Source organism: Alexandromys fortis, unplaced genomic scaffold (genome assembly GCF_014885135.2).
Source record: "Alexandromys fortis isolate MF-2015 unplaced genomic scaffold, M_Fortis_MF-2015_v1.1 scaffold_23, whole genome shotgun sequence".
Lineage (NCBI taxonomy): Eukaryota > Metazoa > Chordata > Mammalia > Rodentia > Cricetidae > Alexandromys > Alexandromys fortis.
In genome coordinates this window covers 10970811-10996498 of record NW_026067907.1, presented here as the reverse complement: position 1 = coordinate 10996498, position 25688 = coordinate 10970811, and the positions used below count along the sequence as shown (strand labels likewise).

At 44.5% G+C, this 25688-nt stretch overlaps 1 protein-coding gene across 2 annotated transcripts; it reads left to right on the top strand.

Annotated features, from left to right (window-relative positions):
* The first annotated feature begins 604 nt into the window (after positions 1-604).
* CUNH6orf118 (chromosome unknown C6orf118 homolog) lies at positions 605-22311 on the top strand. 2 transcript variants are annotated; one of them, XM_050135637.1, is made up of 10 exons: positions 605-629; positions 6138-6844; positions 7631-7753; positions 9158-9217; positions 10728-10852; positions 12778-12836; positions 13380-13561; positions 19828-19881; positions 20377-20438; positions 21930-22311. In XM_050135637.1, the coding sequence occupies exons 1-10, from the start codon at positions 605-607 to the stop codon at positions 22003-22005; spliced, it is 1473 nt and encodes a 490-aa protein (XP_049991594.1). In that variant the 3' UTR covers positions 22006-22311. The 2 variants fall into 2 exon arrangements, with proteins under 2 accessions (XP_049991594.1, XP_049991595.1); XM_050135638.1 differs by lacking the exon at positions 605-629 and adding an exon at positions 4550-4762.
* The last annotated feature ends 3377 nt before the right edge of the window (positions 22312-25688 follow it).

Sequence of the window (25688 nt, the reverse complement as noted above, 5' to 3'; positions counted from 1 at the left end):
GTTTTCTGTCTTCTTAAGGCCTGACAGGTATCCAACCCTTGATGTTCTGATTTTGTCACCCAAGGGGTAGCATGGCTGTTATGACTTGGAAGAATTCTTTCTGGCTGGAGATAAAAAAAAAAGAGGCGATAGAGTTTGGTGGAGGTGTGTAAATCGGAGTTCTTTCCTCCCTGGACAGCCTTGAGTAAGTCAACAGAAGTCTTGAATCTCCATTGGTGGTGGTATCACAGATACAGTAACACCACAGCCCAGGGTTGCCTTAGTGTCCACTGCGCTCTGGGTTAAACCAAGGACCTTAGCAGGAGCACATTCATTTGGGACACCACAGGGAAGAGTCACCTTTTGTCCCCAGGCTCCATAATAAGTCTGCTTAGTTGCTGTCAAATCCAAAGGAATGTTTTGTTTTGAAAAGTTAAGCCAGTGAGCATCCTTCCTGTGCTCCCTGGCAATACTGGCAGGCCTAGCAGAGGAGCCATGGGACATACTGGTTCTCCTGCCACCCTGAGGCCAGGCCCCACAGCTATGTTGTGGAGGAGGGGCTAAGAATGTTGATTGTTCCCATGGCAACTGCAGCCTTGACTCCCAACTGGTGACTAGAGGGGCGATGGCTAAGGATCTGGAACCTGACTGTAAGTTGTCTGTCTCTGTTTTTGTGTGTTTACTTGGCTTAGGTGATGTTTGATTGCCTGGGAAAGCCTGTTTCTCAGAAGTGGGTTTGAAAGTAGGGATCCTTCTGATGGCCGAAGATCAGCTCCTGGATCACGATGCTTTGCTTGGACCCAGAGGCACATTGCCCCTTCAGAAGCTTGAAGAAGCTGGTCTTTTCTCTCCACAACCAGGAGCAAAGGACACGTGATTTCATTCAGTCTAGAGTCCAGCCCAGGAAACAGGGTGGGTCTCTCCACCTCAATTAACCCATTTAAGAAAACCCCTCAGGGCACAGCCAGGGGGAACCTCATCTAGACAATTTCTCTTGAGGGTTCCTGCAGGGAGTCTAGGCTGTGTCAAGGTTAAAATCAAAAGTAACCATCTCACAGTGTCTGTGTTGTGTTGTGGGATGCGTGTGAAGGTGTACATGTTATGTTGTGGGATGCATGTGAAGGTGTACATGTTGTGTTGTGGGATGCATGTGAAGGTGTACATGTTGTGTTGTGGGATGTGTGTGAAGGTGTACATGTGTGTGTTAGTATGTACAGTGCCCTGGAGGGAAATGGATGGAGGGACTCACTAGTTCAGTGTTTGCTTTCTTTAAAGTTGAGCTCAGAGCAACTTTCTATACCACACTGCTGTCTTGGAACACAGCAGGTCACAGAGAAACAGGCAGTCAGATGTCTTTTCCGAAGGTTAAATTCCTTGAACACATAATAAAAGAGGGGAACAATTCCCATGAAATAAACCTAAGAACCTAATAGTTTCGCTCTATATGATGACACCGATATCCAGAGGCAGAGTTCACTTGTGGACAGTTCGTAGAGGTGGTGGCACCAAGGAGGGTTACCAGTCTGAAGGCCCAGTGCCCAGCAGACCCCCACGTCCACACCTACTGGTGGGAAGGACAGTGAGTGGCTGCTAGCTCCACTACAGGTGTTCCTTGAAGGTGTCAGAGGCACAGGCGCAGCCACAGGTGTGGTTAGTCAGGTCAGCGTGGTGTGGGACGTTCACTACCTACAGAGCCGGGCTATCAGCAAGAAACCTGGTGAAACGTGGTCACCCAAAGAACTGTTGTGTCCGTGTCACTGAATCCCAAATGAATCCATGGAGCCAGTACCAAAGCAAAGTGCATAAGGGTCTTTGTTTAACAAACTCAAGTCTGGACCACACTCTTCCAGCACACCAACACAGTGGGTGAGGAGAGAGTGAGACCCCGTGCCCAGGGAAAGGAGAGCTTTTTAAGGAGAACTGCCACAATCGGGGTGGATGGACACATGTTTTGGGGTCTTGGGATTGGTTGAAGGGGGCACAGAGTAAGATGATTTCTGCAACCATTGGTCAAATTTTGGGTGCAGACTGTTAACAAATGACCACAAATTTTGCTGTCAGGAGGTCTGAAAAGATGAGGATGTCTGCAGAAAACATCTGGGACTCCATAAGTTCTACGACCCTGCTCCTTAATTGGCTATTTCTAGGGTATCATTTAAATTCTGCTACCACAGCACGTTCCTGGAACTGAGGTCGGTTCCCGGTCACTAGACGGCTTAAGATGAAACCCCTGTTATAAAATGGAGTCTGAAAAGTCAGGGCCTCACAGGATCTCTTGTTGCTAGAGTATGTGAATGGTTCTTGTGTGCTGAGGTACATTGGAGGCCAGTGTCTGCTGAACCTTTTGGAGCCTGGGTTTGTATGAACCTGCTGAGGCTTTTCTTGTCTTTGCAGACCTTTGGGGGCTCTGCTCCTGATTGGTGTGGATCACCTGATCCCAGCATGTTGCTGTCACCACACTCCATGTCAGGACAGGGAGCAGAAGGACCTCCATTTTGTTTTTGTGTTGATGTAAGTGTCCATTACACTCACCCACTCACAGTCCACCCTCAGTGACCACAGAACACAGTTCTGAGTTCACAGTGTTTCAAGTGCTTTCTCCTCTTAGTCCACAGAGCTCGTCCAAACGCTGCTCGTGAGAATGGAAATAAAATCAGGAGCTGGTTAGATTGAGTAAAATGGTCTAAATTAATGTAATCTTCACAGTAAAGCCTATTATTTGCATCTTGGCAAGAAAAAAAAGAAAAAGAAACAATAATAAAGATATAGACAGTATTTAACTGAGCTGACGCCGTGTCTAACAACCCAACACTGTGTTGTCCGCATTAAAGAACGTTCAAAAAGTCCTCTTGTTTTCCCCCAAAGCCAGCTTGTTTTCAGATCATTTGTGTGGGGTCTGCACTTCCCGAGGAGCAATTCAAACATTCGAGTCTTCAGGAGTTGGGTAGAGATGGTGGGAGGTGCAGACTGCTAGGTTCTTTAGTCAGGAGGCTGGTGACTTTGCACAGGAAACAGAACATGTGGTAGACAGTGTAAGATCCTGACAGAAAGAACGGCACTTGGATTTGTCGACTATCGCTGCAAGTCAGGGGAAACACAAGCTAAGTGAGCAGTTCTCGACTGTGGGTCAAGACCCCTTTGGGGGTGAATGACCTTTCTACAGAAGTCACCTAAGACAGCCTGCATGTCGGATATTTAGTTATGGAGTAGCAGCAAAAATGATTTTATGGTTGGGAGTCACCACAACCTGAGGAACTGTATTCAAGGGTCATAGCATTAGGAAGGTTGTTCTAAGCAGAAAGAACTCTCTGGTGGCTTTGGTGGGTTTGAGTCTTTCCTGGACATAAACTAACAAAAGCATTGGGAACCTCCCACTCCCATTTCCCACAGTTGGGGTTGTTTTTCTTTCCTAATTTTTGTGTTTATACTTTGGAGGAAATTCAGGACTATCAGTTTTGAAGGTCACAATATTTTGCCAGTCAAGGGCATGTCTTTGTAGTACTGAGTAAAACCTTAAAAATTTCCCTCTCAGATGTGTTGTTTCAATATTCAGCTGTTACCATTCATGCAGGAAGGAGCATGGCTCACTTCCACACTGGGCTGTGCTAGGGTGGCTGGGATATGGGTTTGACCACATTCCCAAATAGACAGAATTCTGAGGTGGCCAGAGCTTCTTAAGTACCTGGTGTGACTCCAGGCATCACTCCCAGGTCTGAAGAGGGAGGAGCTTTGGTGATGGTCCCATGTCCTAAGGTCCCAAGACAATGTAGCATCTGGGAGCCCATTGACTAGAAGCAAAGGGTGGGAAGCCATTAGCCAGTCAGAGATGCAGGGTTTCTGAGTCAAAAATGATTGATCTCCAGAAGGGAGAGCTACCTGGACCACTGGTGTGTGTGTGTGTGTGTGTGTGTGTGTGTGTGTGTGTGTGTGTGTACACAAGTAGATTCTGCCAATGTCTGGGAGTGAAATTCCCTAGGCTTCCAGCTCTGGGTCCCAGACCTGTGAGTGAGTGAGGCCAGAACACAGGACTTGGAGCTTGGAGTTCTGGGCTTGTCTGACACACTCCTGTTATTATGAGACAGCTGGATCACTGCTGGCCTTCTGTTCTTCCCAGGATGTACCCTGAATTTTTAGGCGATGCTTTTAGACTAGCACTGGGCACATACATGGAACTGCACCTAACAAAGGTCCTGAGAGTTCTCAATCTTCCTGCCTCCCTTTGCTCAGGTAGTCAGGCCGGCAGTAAGAACAGTCTAACATTTGGTGGAGAGCTGTGCTTAGCAACCAGCTCTGCCCCTGACAGGCTGAACCTGGAAGGATCTCATAAGCATCCCAGCAACCCTCCTTGTGATGGCGATGCAGCTACTCACAGATGGGCTCATCCTGAGGACTCCCAGCTATGACAAGAGATGGCTCTTGGTATATCCTGGCCTGCTTAGAGTGAGTCCCCTCAAGTCTAAGGCAGGCCTGACCCACCACCTGGAGCTTGGATCTCTACAGCTTGGGGACAAGAGAGGCCCCAACTTTACTGAAGGGGTGATGTTTGATTTTTTATCCTCCAGGACCTTCCCCGAAATCAATGCCTTGGTTTTGGAGACATCTGTGGACTCTGCCCTTGTGGTGGAAAATGACGCCTTACAGATCTGTATACACCTCTACTTGTGAATTTGTAAGGGGACGTTGAACAAGAGAAGGGACTGTTGGCGGACTGTATATGAGCTGTACTATGAGAGACAACTAGCCTCATTTTCAGAGGAAGAACGCACTAGTTCAGAGTGATAAGGTCTGTATCCACATAGTTAGGACTGTGTGGCGTCCAGGGCTCCCCAGAACATGGTGTCTTAGATCAGGTTCCCAGAGGCCTTCCACCGGAAGCATAAGGAGCAGAACTTGTCAACAAGGGCACAGGAGAGGAAGAACTGAAGGGCAGGTCAGACATTAGGCTGGGTGCATGGACCTTGATAGTCCCTAGAGCAGCGGTTCTCAACCTTTCTAATGCCATGACTCTTTAATATAGTTCCGCATGCTGTGGGGACCCTCAACCATAAAATGATCTTCCTTGCTACTTTATAACTGTAGCTGGGCGGTGGTGGTGCATGCCTTTAATCCCAGCACTTGGGAGGCAGAGGCAGGTGGATCTCTGTGAGTTTGAGGCCAGCCTGGTTTACAAGAGCTAGTTCCAAAAGCTACAGAGAAACCTTGTCTCGAAAACAACAACAACAACAAAAAACCCCAAAAATAGAATACTTTATAACTGTAATTTTGCTACAGTATGAACTGTAATATAACCATCTGTGTTTTCAGACAGTCTTAGGCACCCCTGTGAAAAGGCCATTTGATTTTTAGGGGTCACAACTCACAGGTTGAGAAACACCACTTTGGTAATTAGAGTGGAGAAAGAACCAAACAAATAACCAACCCCTGTCTATTCCTTGGCATGCATTATGAATCACATTTAGAGGTGACCCTTTCATCCTTGCCAAGGAAAATTAGAACCTCATGTGAAAATTGCCTTCTCAGAGTAGTTTTGCTTATACTCATAAGCAACACTGTGTCATGTCAAAGCACTTCATCATTTCGTTGATTAAAAATACCCAACAAAAACAAGTTTAGGAGCTAAAAGGCTTGTCAGGCTTACGATTCCAGGCACCAGTCCATTACACCACTGAAATCAAGGGGTCAGGAACTTCAAACAGCTAGTCACTTTGCACCACAGTCAAGAGCAGAGGAGAAAGAACGCAAATGTCTTTCTTGTCCTTTGAGCTTTCTCTACACCTGCACCATCTGGGGCACTGAGCATAGGGATTGGTGCTGCCTGTAGTGGGTTGGTTCTTCCCACATCAGTTAAGGTCATAAAGACAACCTGGGACAAATAAGACCTCATGGCCAACCTGATCCGGACCCTCCCTTCTTGAGATTCCCTTCATGGGTGATTTTACTGTGTCACATTGACAAGACTATCCAGCAGGTTGCCCTTGGAGGGTTGTGAGTTTTATTCTGATAAGAGCCCCTGCGGCTCACCCACGTGTTCTTTATCCTCAGCTACACGTGAGGTGGCCACAGGTGTGTTTGACTTACAAGGACTGATCTTGTCCTCTCTGAAGACCTTCCCAGTGGCTGCAGAAGGGGCTCACGGTTGTGCTTTCTCTCCCGAGCAGTTTACCTGAAGTGGAAGCACTGTGAGACACGTGGTGTTAAGACTCTGTGCAACCTGAGGGAGCTCCTCACCCGACTCCAGGAGGATCACAGGGATGACGTTTATGTCTACACCTCTGGACACCTGAACCCCAACAAACTTTATAAGCCACCCCAGACTATCACCCAGCACTGGCGCAATGGAAACCGACCAAGGGAGGAAACCAGGGTCTTCCCACCCTCTGTGTCCAGAGACAAACAGCTAGCAAAGATGAGAGATGCATGGGCTTACTTCACCATCAATACAGCCCTGCATCCCGATGACAGCCACGGCACGCAGCTGTTCCGGTATTTGAACCCACGTGGGATCACTTCCCATGCTTACAAAGAGGGCGTCGCCTTGAAGAAGTTTCCAGAGGACGAGGAGGACGACGAAGTAAGGGAAAGACACGTGTTCTCGCGTGAAAGACACAGGAAGGAGGAGCTCAGGCTGCCTGAGATGAAAGTGCTCAAATACCCAGAGGTGCCATCCAGTCGCCAGTGCTACAAGTCTCTCCCAGGCAGGGATGTGTATCGCTATGTCAGCTCCTACCTAGCTGGTGTAACAAAAGCTGACAGATACAACAAGTTCCTGAGCTTCCAGAAAGAAGTGTTGGCAAAGGAAGATCTCCGGAAGAATGATTTCACGGGGAGCAAAGTGGCTGTGAACCACGAGAACAAACTGAAGGAGGTAAGGGGATTGGGGCTCATGCGCTCAACATGGGGCTAAAGTTTAGAGACCCTCATGGGCCCAGACTCAACCCGAGGTACTCCAGTTACTTGTTCAGGCAGAATGCAACAAAGTGGCTGATGCACCTAATACCCAGGATGGTCAATAAGAATTAAGGTGATGGGGAGGAAGGTGACATTTGACAAAAGTAAGCTGGAGGTAAATTTCATGATCAGCAATATTCAGTGATGGGTGGGGACAGCTTTGGAAACATTGTATCCAAGGTACTAACCTCTTGTAGAAGATGGGTGGGAAGAGCCTGGGCAAAAGAGTTGATACAGATGCTATTGGGTTAGGAATGATGGGGGCGTGCTGGTGGGGGCTGTGATGTGTGAAGTGACTGTGGGCTGAGAGGGAACCGTATTGACCAAGGCAGCACAGTGTGAGCAAGGATTCAAGGCAGGAGGGGAGAGAAGAGCCATCTAAGTGTCAGAGAGCCAGAGCCTAGGATTAGGAAGGAGAATTCTGTGAGAAAGGGAAGGGACGGGGGAGGAGGTAGAGGATGAACTTGGGAGTGCAGGAGGCAGGGGTGGAGAGAGAAAATGAGCAGGCGTGAACACACACGAGTGGCCAGGCTTAAGCAACTGTGGAAGGAAGGATATCAGAGGCTCCCTGATTTGTCACCCGCTCTCAGAGTCCAGCATCTGGATCGCCTTTTCCAACCATACCCTCAGAAGGACAAACTGTTCTGAGAAGAACACGGGGACCCCACCGCCTTTAGGGACTGACTATGCGTCTTCCTTCCAGGAGCTCGAGAAGATATGCACTTGCAATCCTCAGCAGTTCAACCGGCTGCAGGTCTTTGGGGAAATCTTTGAGGATATTTGCAACAGCTCTTTGATCTTCGGGGACCTCCTGAAAGAGATTAAGGTAACAAGGGGCATTTTCCTCGTCGTGGTTGAGAGCTATGCAGGAGAAGCTGCATTCCTGAGAGGTCTCGGGCCTCACAGCAATTGCAGTTCCACAGAGGAAGTCATCAGTCAGAGGATCTGCGTCCTGTCCTGTCCGTCATGGGAGTCATGAGAAGCAAGCACTGATTAACTTGTTGCTCAGGCCTGTGATTGCCCACCACAGCTTCCCAACCATGAGCTCAGAACAGCATGGCAAACGCACTTTCAGAACGAGGCTCTTAGACCTTGTGATTTTTGCCCTGAAAGTAGCTCTGTGGGATCCAGGTTGAAGTCGAGTTGCATAAAGCCTGTGTTAACTATCTGCCGCTGTGCTAAAATGCCCAGACTACGAACAAGATAGGGAAGAACGTCTTCATTTTAAGCTTGGGTTTCAGGGGCCTAGAACCTATCGTGGTAGTGAGAAGTCACAGCAACAGACAGGAAACACATGGCGGCAGAAGCTGGTCCATCACATTGTTATCCATGCACTGGAAGCGGAGAGAAATAACAGAAACTAGAGCCAGAATATAAGTGCTTAAAGCCTGCCTTCAGTGGCTCCCTCTTCCCCTGAGGCATCACCAACTAAAGGCTCCATTACATTCCTCAAAGTACCACCAACTCAGGCCCATGTGTTCAAATACATGAGCCTGTGGGGACGATCTCATCCCCACCATCACAAGGCCCGTGCTGTGCTCTGATTTCCCTGAGGACAAGGGGTGGCTAATGATGGCAGTGTGCCGCTTATCTCCCGGGGCTCTTGCCACCTCCCCTTCTGCAGCTCTCAGATTGACACATGGCAGGGGATAGCATGCTTGGATGTGTGTCAGGATGCTTTCCAACAGCATCTTGAACTAGTAGCTTGTAGTCAATATAGGATTCAATGACAATTCATTGTTATAAATTTGTATGTGTGTGTGTTTAAACACGTTGCACAATTTTTAGAGTTTATGCTTGAAGTGGTTTTAACTGAAATATTTAATACCTGTGGGATTTATGCATGCAAAAAATAATACTTGGGGCTGGGTCATAACTCAGTGGAGAAAGTGCTTGCAGGATCTGGGTTTCAATACCCTGTACCTACATAAAACCTGAGTGTTATGATACACACATCTGAATCCCAGTGCTGGGGCAAGGCAGAAAGAGGAAGATCCCAGACTTGCTGGCCAGCAAGTCTAGCCAATCTGTGAGCAAGCACAGGGGAGGCAGTGATAGAAGAAGAAGCCTGATGTCAGCTCTGACATCTTGTGTGCACACATGGGTTCCTATGCACATGTATATACACACCCACACACACATGGGTGCCTATGCACATGTATATACACACCCACACATTCCGCCCCCATACAAATGCCGGTCCATCTGGTGACTTTTTTTTCCCCCACAGGATGAATACGAACTCTACATGGCGGCTCTTCTGGACTCGCAGCCCACAGCACAGTATAAGGTAGCAACCACCAGGGAGGGCCCAGAGTGAGCCTTTATGTTCATGGCTTCATACTTAGGAGCAGGAGGACACTCTCAACCTGGGAAGCCCCAGGTTGTTTGTTCCTCTGTCATGCAAAATAGCTGGTGTTTTCATTTTTAAGAGGGTGATCTTCATATGAAGCTAAAGTATTGTGGGCCAAGGGTTGTCCTGTACATTGACACAGCACGGGGTCATCCCCTCACCACAGCCAGCGCGACTAGGGAGGGGCATAAATGGTACAGCAGTGATTCCCAGGAAACAGCATCCTGTTGTTACCCAGAGCCACGACACAGAACTCTGTCTCCTCGTGTAACTGATGACAGCTTTTCCCAGTAGTCTCTGTAGGGTCAGTGGGTCAGTAGATCAACATGCCCTGTTCTAGTGAAAAATGTCCTAAGGGAATGTCAGACAGACAGCCCAAAAGCTCCAAGAACCTGGCACTTTGAGATTAGTAAACTATTTTGTGAAGTAGAAAATGCAATTTCTTTATATATATATATATTTCTTTACATATATATGTAATTTCTTTATATATTTCTTTATATATACACATATGTATATGTGTGTACACTTAATTAAGCATATGTGTACATATATGCATATACATACACACATATACCCTCTAGCATACAGAGTCAGTTCTAAATTACATCTTAATAAAACACACATGGATATTACATTCTATATTCTGAGACTTTCAATGCTATGTAATAATAGGTTTTGAGGGCCTGGAGGGGTAGCTCCACAGTTTGGAGCACTGGCTGCTCTTGCAGAGGAGTCAGGTTCAGTTCACAGCACCCACAGGGTAGTACACAACCATTGTGACTTCAGTTCCAGGAGATCTGACACCTTGTTCTGACCTCCACAAGCACTAGGCATGCATGTCGTGAAACAATATACATGCAGGCAAAACCCCCATACACATAAATGTTCAATCAATCAATCAAATCAGCATTTTAAGTAAAATCAGGACTGAGCAGCAACTACAGTCACAGGCCTTACTCTGAGGTGTGGCAGAAAAGAAAAATTCATGCCCACATCTCAATCAGACACCCAAGTGAGGGAACTGGCAAGCTTCTGGGGCTCTCTTTCCATTCTGAAGCCCAGAACCTAACGAGGCAAAGGCCTTTGTCACCCAGCATGAGCCCCACCTTGTTTATGTTCACATAAAGATAGGAGATTCAGATTGTCTATCACATTTTTTAAATAGTTGATAACGATGTACCCAGCCCTTTCTTCTTTGTCTTTCCCCAACCCAGTTCCACAAAGAAACCATGAATGCCCCTGCCATTCTTAAGAATTCTTAGAAAGATAAAATCTTAAACTATTGTGAAGATTATTCTACTTGGAACTTTGGTATTATTTTGCTTCTTCCTCCAGCTCTCCCAATGCACTCATTTAGGACATCTGGGCCACACATGAGCAGGAGCCCAGAGTGCCTTCTGCTCTCCCTGACCACCCTATTCTTTGTGTGCCTTGCTCCTGGCAGCGGCTCCTGGCCGAAGTTAAGGGATTGGAGAAGAGCCCTGTGCACAGCACAGACATTGAACAAGCCAAGGAGCAGCTGAGGAAGCTCGAGCAGGCTGCCCTGGCAGCCCTGGAGCGCAATGACAAGTAAGGAACCAGCTGCATGGTGCTGGTGAAGTTTCCACTGATACTTAGCAAGACCTTGAAACTGTGATGCGCAGTATCTGCATTTTTCTGCATTGCCATGCACCATGTGCTACCTGTACCAACGTTGCCCTGTTAACCTAGACTTTCCCACAAACAATTGCATGTCTGACTATGGTGCTGGACCTCATGGCAAGCCTCTTGGAGGTCTCTGAAGGTCTCCTTGATTGGACTGAAAATGGCTGGGCCAGAAAGAGCCTTCTGATTTTCTTAATTTAGAAAACCCTGAAATTTCTCTGTGGTGGTTTGAAAGAAAATGGCCCCCAAAGGGAGTGGCACTGTTAGGAGGTGTGGCCTTGTTGGAGTAGGTGTGGCCTTGTTGCAGGAAATGTGTCACTGTGGAGGCGGGCTTTGAGGTCTCATACGTGCTCAAACTACGCCCAGTGAGACAGACCACTTCCTCTTGCCTGCAAATCAAGATGTAGGATACTCGGCTCCCTCTCCAGCACCATGTCTGCCTGCATGCTGCCAAGTCTCACCATGATGATAATGGCCAAAACCTTTGAAACTGTAAGCCACCCCAATTAAATATTTTCCTTTGTAGGAGTTGCTATGGTCATGATGGTGTCTCTTCATAGCAATAGAAACCCTAAGATACTCTCTGAGCAGTTGTATAGAGTGATGTCACCATTGGGCAGAGTGTGTCATTTTTAAGAATGTACATATAAAAGACTATAGATGGTAGCTATTCTGAACCAACCCAACAAAATAGTCCTCAGAAGCAAAACATTGAATTTTCTGTCAGTGTTACAGAGAGAGAGAGAGAGCTATTGTCTCTCACTGTAGTTTGGTCTAAAGTTCTTACACAGTGTGGCTGCCATAGCTCCTGCCCTCCCCAGGGACATGGAGGACTGGCTGTGGATGTCACATTGTGTCTTGCAGGTTATACTTCAGGTTTTGGCCTAATGTATAAGATTCCCCTGTAGCCATGTGTCCCTCACATATGACTTTTAAACATTTGTAGTGTGACCTGTGTCCACTTTCTTCCATGAAGATAGTCACACTCTTAGAGGCCCTGACTGGAGGTGTCAGGTCCAGGTGTGATCACATCAGACAATGAGGGGGGACCCGGGCAAGTCCTAAAACAAAGGAAGTTTGCTATTTATGAATCCCAGAGAAGAAGGCAACACACGCTGCAAGGACAATAGGAGGAGTGAAACATTGTAGACCATGTTAGACTTGGTGTCAGATACAGAGAGGAAGTGGGGGTGAGGCAGGACCTACTTCAGAATGCCATACCAAATGTGTCTACCTTGGGCTCCGAGCCTATCTGCCATACTCAGGGGAATTACACTGACTGGGGCTGGGGAGTAGACCAGGAGGGAGTCAATCCAGATCCCTAGCACCCATAGAAATTCACGTTAGGTATGGTGGTTGCCCTGGAAACACATGTGGAGGTGGAGACAGAGGATCCCCTGGTGTAGTGGGCTAGCTAGACAAGTGGAATACTTAGCTTTGGTTCAAGTGAGAGATCCTGTTTTAGTGGTATAGAGGATCAAGGATGATGCCTGACATCAACAGGCCTCCACAGGTATGTGTGTTACAGGCACATCCACACTGTCATACACAAGTGTATCCACATTCATGCACGCACGCACACACACATGTACTAATGCACACATACATGCAAACTCACTGGCAGGCACACATGCATGCGTGTGCACACACATACAAAGACACACACACAGACATGCACTAATGCACACATATATGCATACACATACACACTCACCAGCAGGCACACATGCATGCACATGTGCGTGTGCGCACACACACACACACACACGACTTGTGTTATAAAATGATCAGTTGCAATAAGGCCCAAGCAGAGCTTGCTGTTGTGTAACTGCTTCCCTATCGATTTTTAGACTGAGAAGTGAACTGGAGGCGGAGAGCCTGTTGCTGCAGTCTGCTAAGGAGAAATCAGGTGAGTGCCTTCCAGGGCTGCCAGCTGCCTTTCTGGTATCTTCTCTGGGTGTCTTGATCCACCTCCCTTTCCTCCCTCACCATACACCTACCTAATTCCTACTCCCACTTCAGCCTCTAGTTCCTGAGTCTTCAGCAGATTCTCCTTAAACCTGAACCAAACTGCATGGTGTTCACAGGGGTCTCCCCAGGGCGCTGTGCACCCCCCCCCCGCTCCATCCTTTCATGTGGTTTCTCAGAAGTGAGCACTGTGAGAAAAAACCTGGTGGAGGTTCTGGTCATCATTCACAGCTGCTTCTTTCCACTTAGCCTGGAGTCTGCAAGACAAGGCACCCACAATGTATGCAACCACATTGAGAGGAATATCCTATTTATTCAGAACAGTTAATTTTTATTAATATGCTTGAGTTATATGATATAGCTAATACATATATACATATGTAGTTATACTACTAGTATATGTAACATATGGCATCATACACCCAGCACTCTTAACAAGTGTTGAGATATAAAACAGAGTAACTGCTTTCAAAACTATCTCCAGAATCTTTTGAAAGAAGCAAAAATGATGAGGACCAACTCACTCTGATTGAGAAGGTTGAGAAGAGGAGATGCGAAATCCTTGAAAAATGGGATGAGATTAAAGCACTTGAGAAACACATTAAAGAGACGATGGTGCATTCAAGAGTGTTGGATATCACCGAGAATGGGATTAAAAGCATAGAGGTATGCAAATTATTATTCATATAAAGATTTCCATTAGCCGGGCGGTGGTGGCGCACGCCTTTAATCCCAGCACTCGGGAGGCAGAGGCAGGTGGATCTCTGTGAGTTCGAGGCCAGCCTGGTCTAGAAGAGCTAGTTCCAGGACAGGAACCAAAAAAAAAAAAAAAAAAAAAAAAAAAAAAAAAAAAAAAAAAAAAAAAAAAAAAAAAAAGCTACAGAGAAACCCTGTCTCGAAAAATCAAAAAAAAAAAATTCCTTTTGTTTGTTTGTTTGTTTGTTTTTGTTTAACCATACCCGCAAAACAATTTGATTCAGGGTAAAATCTAGTGAAGCTTAGTCCTAAATATGCTTTCACTTCCAAAGGTGTAGTGACTACAGAGAACAGTGAAGGCCTAACTAAAACGAAAACAAAGGAGACACGAGTCTCTGGAGCCCTGTGAGTGCTTGCATGGAACTTGAGTGAAATGTGACCTAGTAGGGTCTCTTGTGGCTAGTTCCATGTATTTTAGCAGTGCTGTGCTTTTTGTTTACAATGCAGAACAAGACTTGCAAAATATATAGAAGGGTAGTGTTGCTCTAAACCATGGGTGGGAATGCAGGTTATTAACTGAACACTGTTCCCATAGCTACTCAGTGTAGCTACCCGGAAGATCAAGTCACTCTAACAATCAGTTACTGATGCTGTTGTGTGTGTTGTTTATGGATGCAAGCACACCTGGGCTATGCTCTGGACTGGTTTGTAGACACCACCGAAAAGCAAACACCACAATTAGATGGGTTGCAAGAATTATTCAGTTTCTCAGTGCATGTAAACTTATGGTTGAATTCTATGGCAGACAACTCCATGCTTAATAACACACTGTTTTAAGTACAATGAAAAATAAACCATCAGTGCAACATGCTTAAGTTCACTGGGGCTATTGGACTTGCTTGACACAGGTTTGTCACCAACCTTCAATTCCTAAGAAAAAGAAACAAAATTTGTCAAGCAAATTGGCCTCTTTAGAAGGCAAATTTTCAATTCTGAGGAACTGGAACTCTATCTCAGGAAAAGCAAAGCAAGAGATAGGTTGAATGCATAGGGCCAAAGGAAAGAGAGAAAGGCTGAGGCCATATGTGGCTAATATAGCAGTGAATATAGGGGGTGTGATCTGTTACAACAATGGAATACTCAGACTAACATTTCTACATTCTCAGAAATGTACCATAAACCAACTCATATTTCTGGGAATGATATTATTAGGTACTGTAAAAACAGTCACTGACCATTCAGGCTGTACAAAAACATAGAACAACAACTGGCAAACTCTCAGAGGTACCAATGGCCTTACTTTTAAAATGGTTGACAGACAAATCTATATTTAAGAAATGGCCTTTAAAGATAGAGGAACTGTAGGCATTAGAACAGTTGATACAGGAGCAGCTAGATGCTCAGCATATTGAGAATCATCCACCCTTTGGAATTCTCCTGTGTTTGTTGCTAAAAAGAAATCTGGAAAATAGAGATTGGTAACAGACCTAAGAGCTTTTAATAAGGTGATATAGTCAATGGGCTCCCTACAATCTAGAATTCCTTTGTCTTCTCTATTACCTAAAGGAGGGCATCTTATAGTTACTGATTTAAAAGATTGTTTCTTCACTATATCTTTAAGAAAAAGACAGAGATAAATCTGCCTTCATAGTGCCTACTTATACTAATTTTCAGCCTGTTAAAGGATATCAATAGAACATTCTTCCATGGGTAATATTAACTAGTTCCATCCTGTGCCAATATTTTGTAAGTCAGCCTTTGGAAATTATATGTAAGCAATTTCCTAAATCTGTAGTTTACTTTTACATGGACAGCATTTTGCTATCTGATTCAAATGTAGAGACTTTAGAAAGAATGTTTGAAGAAGTAAAGAAAGTTTTGCCTTGTATGGACTACAAATTGCTCCTAAAAAAAACACAAAGAGGAGATTCTATAAACTACTTAGGTTATAAAATAGGTTTACAGAAATTTAGACCACAAGAAATCAAAATTAGGAGAGATAAATTGCAGACTCTTAATTATTTTTACAGAGTGCTAGGAGACATTTTCAATCTATGGCCCACTATTTGGATAAAAGCTGATGAACCTATGAATTTAAACAAAACCTCAGATTGTGACAAGGACTTAAATAATCCCAGGGAGATACCAGCTGAAGTTGAGAGAGAATTTACTTTGATTGGAGAGAAATTATAGAAGGCACATGTAGATCATGTGAATACAAATGCAGTCATTCTGATCATATTACCCTCTTAACAATCCTCTACAGAAATTTTAATGAAGAGAGAAGATATTATCTTAGAATGGAACTTTCAACCACATAAACCAAGTAAAAACATTAAAAACGTATGTGGAAAAGGTCTCTGTTTTAATTATAAAAGGAAAATTGAGACTTTGTCAATTTGCAGGAATAGATCCTGCAGAAATTGTAGTACCATTCACTAATGATGAACTTAACAGATTATGGGAAGAAAGTAAATGTTGGCAAAGAGCTTGTGGTAAGTTTTTGGGGGAGTGATTAGCAATAGCTATCCCAAAAAGTGAGAGAACTTGACTTATCAGAGAACTAATTGGTTCCTTCCTCACATTGTATGGGACACACCAATAACTGGAACCCCTACATTCTATACTAATGCAAATAAATCAAGAAAGGAAGGTTACAAAACAGAAAATTGAAGTAAAGTAGAAGAAAGCCATTATGATTCTGTCTAAAAGTCATAAATATATGCTAATTCTTATGGTGCTAAGGGATTTTAGAGAACCTATTAATATAGTTACTGATTCACAATATGAAGAAAGAGTTGTTTTGCATACAGAAAACACTAATTTATACCAGATGATACAAAATTGACTTTATTATTTATTCAAGTACAAGATATAATCAGGAGTAGACATCATCCCATGTACATAGCACACATCCAATCTCATATTGGTCTGACAGGTCCTCTAGCACAAAGATAATGCAGAAATTGATCGATTATTAATTGGGAATGTGCAGAATTTCATAAAAAGCATCATGTCAATAGCAGCAGTTTAAAAAAGGACTTTTTAATCACATGACAACAAAGCAAGGAAATTATAAGAATATGTCCTACTGGCTCTTTATACAACCAAATACCGCTACCTACAGGATGTAACCCAAAGGGTACTCAAATGAATGAAATCTGGCAGGTGAATGTGTTACATATTTTCTAGAATTAGGAAAATTAAAATATGTACATCACACCATTGACACCTATTCAGGTTTTAAATGGGCAGCTGCTTTGAATTCAGAAACGGATGATTCAGTAATCACACATTTGCTAGAAGTTATGGCCATCATTGTTATACCTGCACAAATAAAAACAGATAATGCCCCAGCATATGTCACTAAGAAAATGAAACAGTGTTTTTTTTTTCATCTTATAATATGAAGCATATTATAGGTATACTAAACAATCCTACAGGTCAGTAAGTTAAGGAAAGATCAAACTATAAAAAATACGTTAAATAAATAAAAAGGATGGTAAATATACCCCCCAAATCGATTGCCTAATGCTTTATTATCCTTGAATTTTCTTATGGTTATGAGAAAGGAACAACAACTGGAGAGAGCCGTTGGGCAAAGGAGAAAACTTTTAAACTAAATCAGTCAGTGTATTTCAAGGATGTGTTGACCTCAGAATGGAAACCTGGAGATGTGGTACATTGGGGAAGTTGTTTCACTCTTGTTTCCACAGAAGAACAAAAGTTATGGATGCCATCAAAATTAATCAAGATTCAGTTTGAAAAGAAGAAACATCTTGATAAGAGAAATGACAGCTCCTTCACTGAGGTGGCAATTCTACAGACTGTAAGAAAATCTCACAAAAGTTATGGCAGGTTTATGTTCTTATCTTTTCAAGAAAACAGAAAATACCCATCTTTGAGAAGTCAAAAGACCTTGGAAATCTATATGCCTAAAAAAGAAAAGATAGCTATCCAGAAAAATCTAAAGCAAAGAAAATTATAACTAATGATACCAGTAGTCTCTGTAGGGTAAAATCTTACTACCTAAACATACATATCTCCTTACTTCTCAATATAATTGTAGTCCCAACTCACTTACAAATCAAAGCTAGCTTTGGAGTTGAACTGTGGCTCTCCTTCTTTAAATCTTAGTATGTTGTTTAAAGAAAAATTCAAAATTCAGAGTTTCTGTCTCATATCATGAGAGCCACCTGGTGTGGGACAGAACAAAGGTAAGAATCTAGAGACTAAGGTTATCAAAACTCTGCATTCAAAAATTCTACTACTCCCCATACCTAATTTTGTCTCTGTGGTACCTTTCTTTATTCATATCTATCAATACAAACTTTCCATTTTGACATGAACAATGCTTAGTTTTTCCACATAGAGTAATCTCCAAAGTCTCCAAAACGAAGATGGGGCAGCACAACTGTGATTCCGCTTGGTTCACGTGATGTCATTTAGCTGAATGCACCACTCAGTGATCACTTTGGACTCCAGACTGTTCAGAATAATTTCAAAGTGGTTAGCAGAGATGATCCAGTCTAGCAGACTGCTCTAGCCAGGACTTGAGACAAGCCCTGTACTTTCCCATTTCCCATAGATTGAACAAAAAAATGATATAGCCACCTCTCCCAGGACCTGACAACTCAATTTTTTTTGGATACTCTAAAGATACTGTAACCTCCATACAGAAGGAAGTAAATTTAAGAGTACAATGTGTACATTCTCAAGAGGTGGGGTGGGTAGTTTTTGGTTTCTCAACGAATTATGGATATTTGTTATTGTTTAGGGGGGATGGTTACAAGTTATAATTGGTAGTGATCAGAAAAAAACTAAACCAAGGAAATTAGATTCAAGTTTCTTTTTTTGAAGAGAAAAAAGGGGGATATAGATATGATAGGATACAAGGGCAGATTATTGAATCTACTCTGAAAAGAAAATGGTGGATATAGATAAAAGATAAAAAGCTAGATTATTAAATTTACTTTTAAAAAGCAGCTACTAGTTTTAAATGATTTACATTGGATTAAACTCTTGCATATTATATACAAATTTGTATATTGATACAAATTTGAGATTAATTTTGTTAGAACATACTGTACATATATTTCTACTCTTGTTCAAGGTATTATACCTATACAACTCATTTAACAATTCAATACAAATTTCTAGTCCTTGAAAATTATTATTAACAACTGTTTTAGATAATGAGGAAATAAAAGGTTAGTAATTAGTCATCTATTGTAATTTAATTTATAGTCACATTAGGTATGTTTTCAAGGTCAAACAAATTCATATTTTAGATAGACAGGTCATCTTCAAACACTTCAGAGAACTACAGAATATGGCATTTAAGATGTTTTAATAACATGGGTTCTTTTTTATGACAATAAGACATGTCTGCTCCTGGCAGCACCAATCTACTTCAGAAAAGGACATGGGCATCTAAGAAACGCCACATGGAGTTTACTTACCTAGTGGCAAAAGTAAGCAACTGGACAAGAAAATGCCCTTGCCTTGACTGTTGATTGTATGCTTTCCTAACTGGACAAGCAGGACACAAAAGAAAGTGAGTGCTAAACATTGTCACGAGAAGGAGGGACAGCCCTTCAGAATATCCCACCTCACAGAAAAGTCTGTCGAATATACTAGGCTTGTAGGCCAAAGATTGATGCCCCCGATGTTGCAGAGGAACTTAGGGTGACTGTCCAGGCAGCCAGCGATTTCCATCGTTTCTCACATTTTTCAGAAGTCGCTTGCTTCTCTGACAGGCAGATTCCCAGGGTAAATGGGGAGGAGAGCTGGAGAAGATCTGTGTGATGTGCTGGAGATGGGGGCAGAGAGGGATGGGAGGCTGAAGCAGGGGACTGTTACAGAGAAGAGAAGAAAGCGTATAGCTTCCCAGGGAATGCTGCTAGAGTAGGGCGGGGCTGGAGAGAGGGGAATTAGGAGGGGAAGGTCTGTGTGAGCAGCTAGAGGTGAGGGGGCATGGAGGCTGCAGCAAGCGGTCTGTTACAGAGATGAGGATGAGATGGGGGGGATTAGAATTGGAGGCGCACAGGGAGAGATGAAGATCTGCAGTTAGCCTACCTTCTTGCCTGACCAGAGTAAATGTCTCTTTCAAAAGTGATGTGGTACTGAGCATGCTTAAATTTACAGCCAAGCCTGTCTCATAATGCTTCTTTAATTTCATAAATAAAGCCTTACCCATTTCTTTTAAAATTGCTTTTAAAACCATTTGCTTTCAGAATGAAGCTTTAAAATCGGAAACAACCAACAGAATCTTAAAGAAGAAAATAAAAGTAAGATGTCTTTTTAATATGCAAACTGGTGTTTATCTGTAGAAAAATTTCCTGACGTGTCTGCTTGCCTGTGTCATAAGTCACTCAAAAATGTCTCCTTTCTTCTTATGGAATAGCCGTCTACTGTGTTTGCTGTGTCTGGCTGTGCAGACTTCAGCCTAGAGCTGGACTCTTGTAAGCAAGTGCATTAGTGAAGACACACTACATTGTGATGACGATCATAACTGCGTCTCTCTCTAGTTTATCCACACACCTTGCCGTCAGAACAAGGAACACTACAGCCAGCAAGGAGTGGAACACTCCAAACACACATGGACAGTTGCCACTTACATCATAGTTCTGCACAGCCTGGCTGTGTGCGCCTCTGAGCTGTGCAGGGCGTGGTTAATGTCCTGTAACTGGCAGAACCACCAGTTCTGATTCTATCTTATTGTCATTTTGCACGACCAACTTCATGGTATTCTAGATGACTGGAGGTTTTTCATATCTCTGCAGGTTATCGAAAACCAAGTCAAGCAGCTCATAAAAAAGAGTACGATCGGCGAAGAGGAGAGGCAGTAAGCATTGATACTGTGTTCTGAAATGTGTGTGTGTGTGTGTGTGTGTGTGTGATGTGCCTTTACATATCTGTGGGCACACGTGGAGAACGAGGCTCCAGGTTACCGTGGGGATTCTCTCTCGTTTACTCCACCCTATTTGTTAAGGTGGAGTCTCTCGTGTGAACCCAGAGGTCACTGACAGGATTAGTCTCTAGGCAGCTTGCCCCAAGGGTCTGTCTCCACCTTCTTAGTGTTGGGATTCGCAGCAGGATGCCTTCATGCCTCGCTGGCATTTACATGGGTTCTGGGGATATGAACTCCGGTCCTTACATTTGGTGACTGTTCTTTGCCCACTGAGCGATCTCCCCAGCCCTCTGCCAGATACTGTGCTGGTAAGGGCTCGAGTGCTCGAGAAATTGTTCACGTGAAAGGAGACGGGACTTTGACAGCCCTCACGAAAGCTTGCTTTAAATGCTCGTGCCTTGTCTCATGTGATCAGTTGAAGATCTAGAAACCAGCATGTACATTTTCTCTAACCATATGCAAATAATTCCACTAGAAGAAGCTAAAGGATTGGGTAAATTCTCAGGGGTAAGGGCCAGACATATGGTATGGGGGTAGCATGTAGCTTTGGGTGGCATTCTTTGCTCAGATTACAGGGCTTTTAATGTTATTAAAAACATAATGAAATCCTGTATACATCTAAACTCTCAATTTAAAAAGTAAATGGGGGCCAGTGAGGGGGCTCAGCTGGTAAATGTACTTATCCCTAAGGCTGAGTTGATCCTTGACCCCCACATGGCAGAAGAGGGCTGTGACCCCTACAAGTTGTCCTCTGGCCTCCATACATGCACCATGGCCTGGGCCCAGCAGTGTCCTGCTTCCCTAACTTTCTGTGCATGTGTGTTTTTTCATGGAGCCCCACAGTGGCTGTTTCTAGGCATCAGGTCTGTGTTACAAGGCAAAGGACAAACAGCCCTTTTTCTCTCTGAGGCTCATTTATTATTTATTTATTTATTTTTTTTTTGCCTGATGTAGAAAGACGGCCTTTTTCAGGCACCTCCTCATACTAGCATGAGGTCCCGACAGGCTGTAGTCCTAGGGAAGGGCAGGAATCAGGGACTATACTTTCCCTCTCACGTGGTAGAGGAATGTGCAGAGAGCCTGGACCACTCTCCTAGCTCCTTATCTGGTGCCAGAAGTCAGCAAAGAGCAGTCACAGTTGCATGGACCCCACTCTGGCTAAGGGATGGGCTAGAAGGTGGGTCGTCCACACAGTATCATTAGCCCAGAAGATGCTGTAGGGGGTACCCCTCTGGTCCTAGAGAAGCCCCACGGCATTCAAGGCCAAGGCTCGTGTGTCGAAACAACCAAAAGGAAAGCTTGTTGATTTCGGTCTCATCTGTTCGGGTAGATTTGTCCTAAAATGGATATTTACTGGGACTTTTGCTTTTCTCCTTAATGTCTATTTTTCCTAATCCATTGCATTTATGTCTTGTGCATTTTAAGGATTCTTTGGGATCTCATTAAGGAATATGCAGATTTAGAAAATGTAGAAGATGACTCTAAGATGTTTGGAAAGTGACAGAGGGGTCTCCACTGCTGAGCCCACCACCTGGATAGCTCGATGAAGATGTTTCTTTTTGTCAACTCCCTGCTAATAACGTCAGTGCTGGATCTGCATCCTCCTCGGCGTGTTGATAGATGTGTGCTCCATGTGATTCATTTGACTTCTTCCATGTGTGTCCTGATCTTTAGTTCATCTTTCACTCTGTAATTTTCAACTGGACAAACCACTTTAAATATTTATTAAGAACAACGATTTAACCCTGCTGTGTTATATACCAGTCCTGTCTAAGTGCTAACATATTTCCATAGGGTCTTTAATGCAATAAACGTCACACCCATGCTGGTCACGTGCTTATTGTTGCGACCGGATGGTCTGACAGAAATAACTGAAGGGAACAGAGGTTTGCTTTGGTGATCTCAGGGGTTTCAGTCCTTCATGGTTGGGGCAGCTTAGTTTTCCACAGAAGAAGCATGTGACGGAGACAGTCACACCAGTGCTGGCCTGGAAGCAGAGAGTGTGATGGGGACGAGGAGCCATGATTCCTAGTGGTCTACTTCTGCCAGCTCCTATCCACAGCCATGCAGGTCCCATGGCCGCCCCTAAAACACTTGCTATTACCTGGGCACAAGTGCTTCCAGCACAACCTTGGGGATGAGTGCCCCAAACAGGAGCTTTGTGTGTGTGTGTGTGTGTGTGTGGTGGGGGGATTCAACCAGTAACAGTAGTGCCTGAATTAATACCCATTTAACTAAATAATATTTGCGTCTTGTCAGAATGTCTGCATGGTGGCTGGACACACCTCAGCCATTTCTGAACTTGTGACAGTTTCGAAGACTAAGGATGTCTTCTCAGTTCTTTGGGCATGTGCTAGTTGAAGCATGGAGCGCGGAAATGACAGGAATGCCTCTGGGCATCCATAGCTTCCTGCTTGAGGGTCACATGTGAGTGGTGAAGTATGAACAGGAGAGATTTCACCCTAATTTGGAAGACTGCAGAAGGGAGGCAAAGAAGAAGAGGGAAGAGAAGAGAGGCAGAAGAGAGGAGAGAGGAGAGAAAAGAGAGGGTTGGTACGTTAGTTTGAGGGAGAGGACGCTGTGTGAAGCATCTAGCTGACTTGCTCAGACTCCCTGTGTGTGGCCGAGCTAGAAAGGGACCCTGTGTTTGGCTGATGGGGTTCCTACATTCCATCGTCTCATCGCGCTGGTGGTTACTATTCTTTTCTGTCAACTTTGCACAAACTAGAGTCATCTGGGGAGAGGGAACCTCAATTGAAAATATCTCCCATCAGATTTAGCCTGTGCACAAGCCTGTGGGTGTTTTTCTTGATTGATGACGTATGCGGGAAGCCCAGCCCGCTGTGAACAGGTGGTCGTGGTTGTGTAAGAAAGCAGGCTGGACAAGCCATGAGGAACAAGCCAGGAAGCAATGCTCCTCCATGGCGTCTGCACCAGCTCCTGCCTCCAGGTTCCTGCCTGTCTTTTCTCTGTGATGGACTCCAGCGGTAAGCCCACATAAGCAGTCCCGCCCCTCCCCAAGTAGGTTTCGGTGAAGGTGTTTGTGCAGCTATCAAAAGCAGCTGAAGCACTTGCCCCATGGTGCCTGGTAGTGGCAGGCTTTGTGAGAGACATGGAGGTGGTTTCTGCATTGCCAGCAAGTGGTGGAAAGCCCAGTACGACTTAAAAACCAGTCCAGGTTTGGTCATGCAAGGGAAGAGCTACCCACACAAGGCTCAGGCCAGGGTTTTAAATATTTGGAGCTGGATGTTCCTACTCATGGAGGTTTCGGTCTTGTTTTTTTGTTGAATTATTTCATTATTCTGGTTAATGTCATAAAAACTTTTTTTTTTCAAAAAGCTTGATATAAATTACAGGACGACTTTGTCAAGAGCAAAATTTGTAACAGTTACCATGAATGCCTCCTCTTTGTGAGGAAAATATTATTCTAGAAGTAGGTGAGAGCTCTGCCCAGCCATTATTTATGTCAGCAATGTTCATTCCATCAGCATTCCAGTCTATAAAAGACAGTTTGCCAGCACAGTGAGTGTGTGTAAAAATTACAGTTTGCTTATGTGCGTGTCTCTCTCTGTTATCAAGTATGCAGATGTGAGGAGGAGGTCAGAGGGCAATTTGTGAGCCACTTCTCTCCTTCAACCACGTGAGTATTGGGGACTGAACCCAAATAATCAGGCATGGCCTCCTGCCTCAGGTACTGCAGTCATTGGGGCTCCTGTGACAGGGGACCACAGCTGATAACAGGAGGACCATCACAAGAGCAACAGGAGTGCAGATCTCCGGGAACCTCCTGGGAATCCAGGCAAAACCCCATCTTCAATTGTGGAGGGGTTTCCTTCTTCCCTTCCAGCTTCCTCTATAACACTGAGGGATAGGGAGGAATGGAGCTATGATCATCATTGAGCCCCTCCCAGGCCCTGATAGCTTTGTGCTTTTTTTTTGTTTTCTGGGTTTGGCAGACTCTCTTCTAATTGGTCCCTATTCTTCATGTACCTGGCCAATCAGGGTCCAGCTGAGAATATACATATCCTAGTTTTCCCAGTCCGGCACCCGAGACTCAAAGTTCCTACTCGAAGTTGAGGATTGCTCTGCCTCAGCTCAGAGACTCAACCTGTGGTTGCTCCCCTGTTTGAGGACTGACTCCCTCTTTCCTGCCCATCCCTCCTGTGAGACTTACTGTTGCAGAGCCCTGCTCTTCAATCTCAAGCCTGCTGTGACATTCCTGCCCTGCGGTGGGCCCCCCAGCCTGCTGAGATCACAGTACTCCTCTTTGCTTGTCGGTTGGTACTGTTGTGTTTGTTTACCCTCCACTGTGCCTCCCACTTTATTCTTACAAAGAAAGGCCGGCCGACCCCGAAATAAGAATTGATCTTTTTTCTCAACGCCATGCCCAGCGAAATTCATGAACATCCACTGCATCTTACCTGTGCTCTGGAGAAGGCTGGGAGACTGTGATTCTTAGGAAATTGCATCCGGTTCGCTGCTTACATTCCAGGTTTCCAGATCATGCTGTATGCATATGAAATCTAATCATAGCTTTACATATTTTAATGATTGTAAGGGGCTGGTATTTTAGGCATTCCTAACTCACGCCAGAGAGGCAGCTTAGATGCTGCAGAACTCAAGCTGTCTCTCCTCCCTCTCATCCTGCATGGCAGACAGAACACTGAGCAGGGACGAAAAGTGCACCTGCTGGTGACGCTTGTTTCCATTGCTCGCTCTCATGTAACATTCCGTGACAAGTTGTATCTTTGTCTTTGGTCCTTTTAGGGCCCCTTAAACCACAGTGATCTTTTCAAAGACTTGGGAGCCTCCTAAATTAGCACCACTTCAAACAAGGTCTTTCATTGATTGGGCTGTTCTCCAAGAAACTCTGGGCACCTGCTTGGCCTCACACTGACACCAGGGGAGGGTGGAGCCTGGAAGTGTAGGGGGTTCTTGAGGCTCTGAGGACTAACCAACATTCTCAAGTGTCCCCCATATCTTCTGTACTTCTTCCCTAAGTCCTTCACACCATCTCTGTCTCCTCTTGTCCCCAGTTTTAATACTAGTTTGTGCAGTGCAAAGTCTCCCGGCTCCCTGATCTCATTTCATTTATGCCTGCTCCTCACTTCCCCATTTTCCAGATAAAGAGAGAAAAATGTCTTCACGAGTACCCCGGAGAGATGTTCTGTGGATGCTAGATGC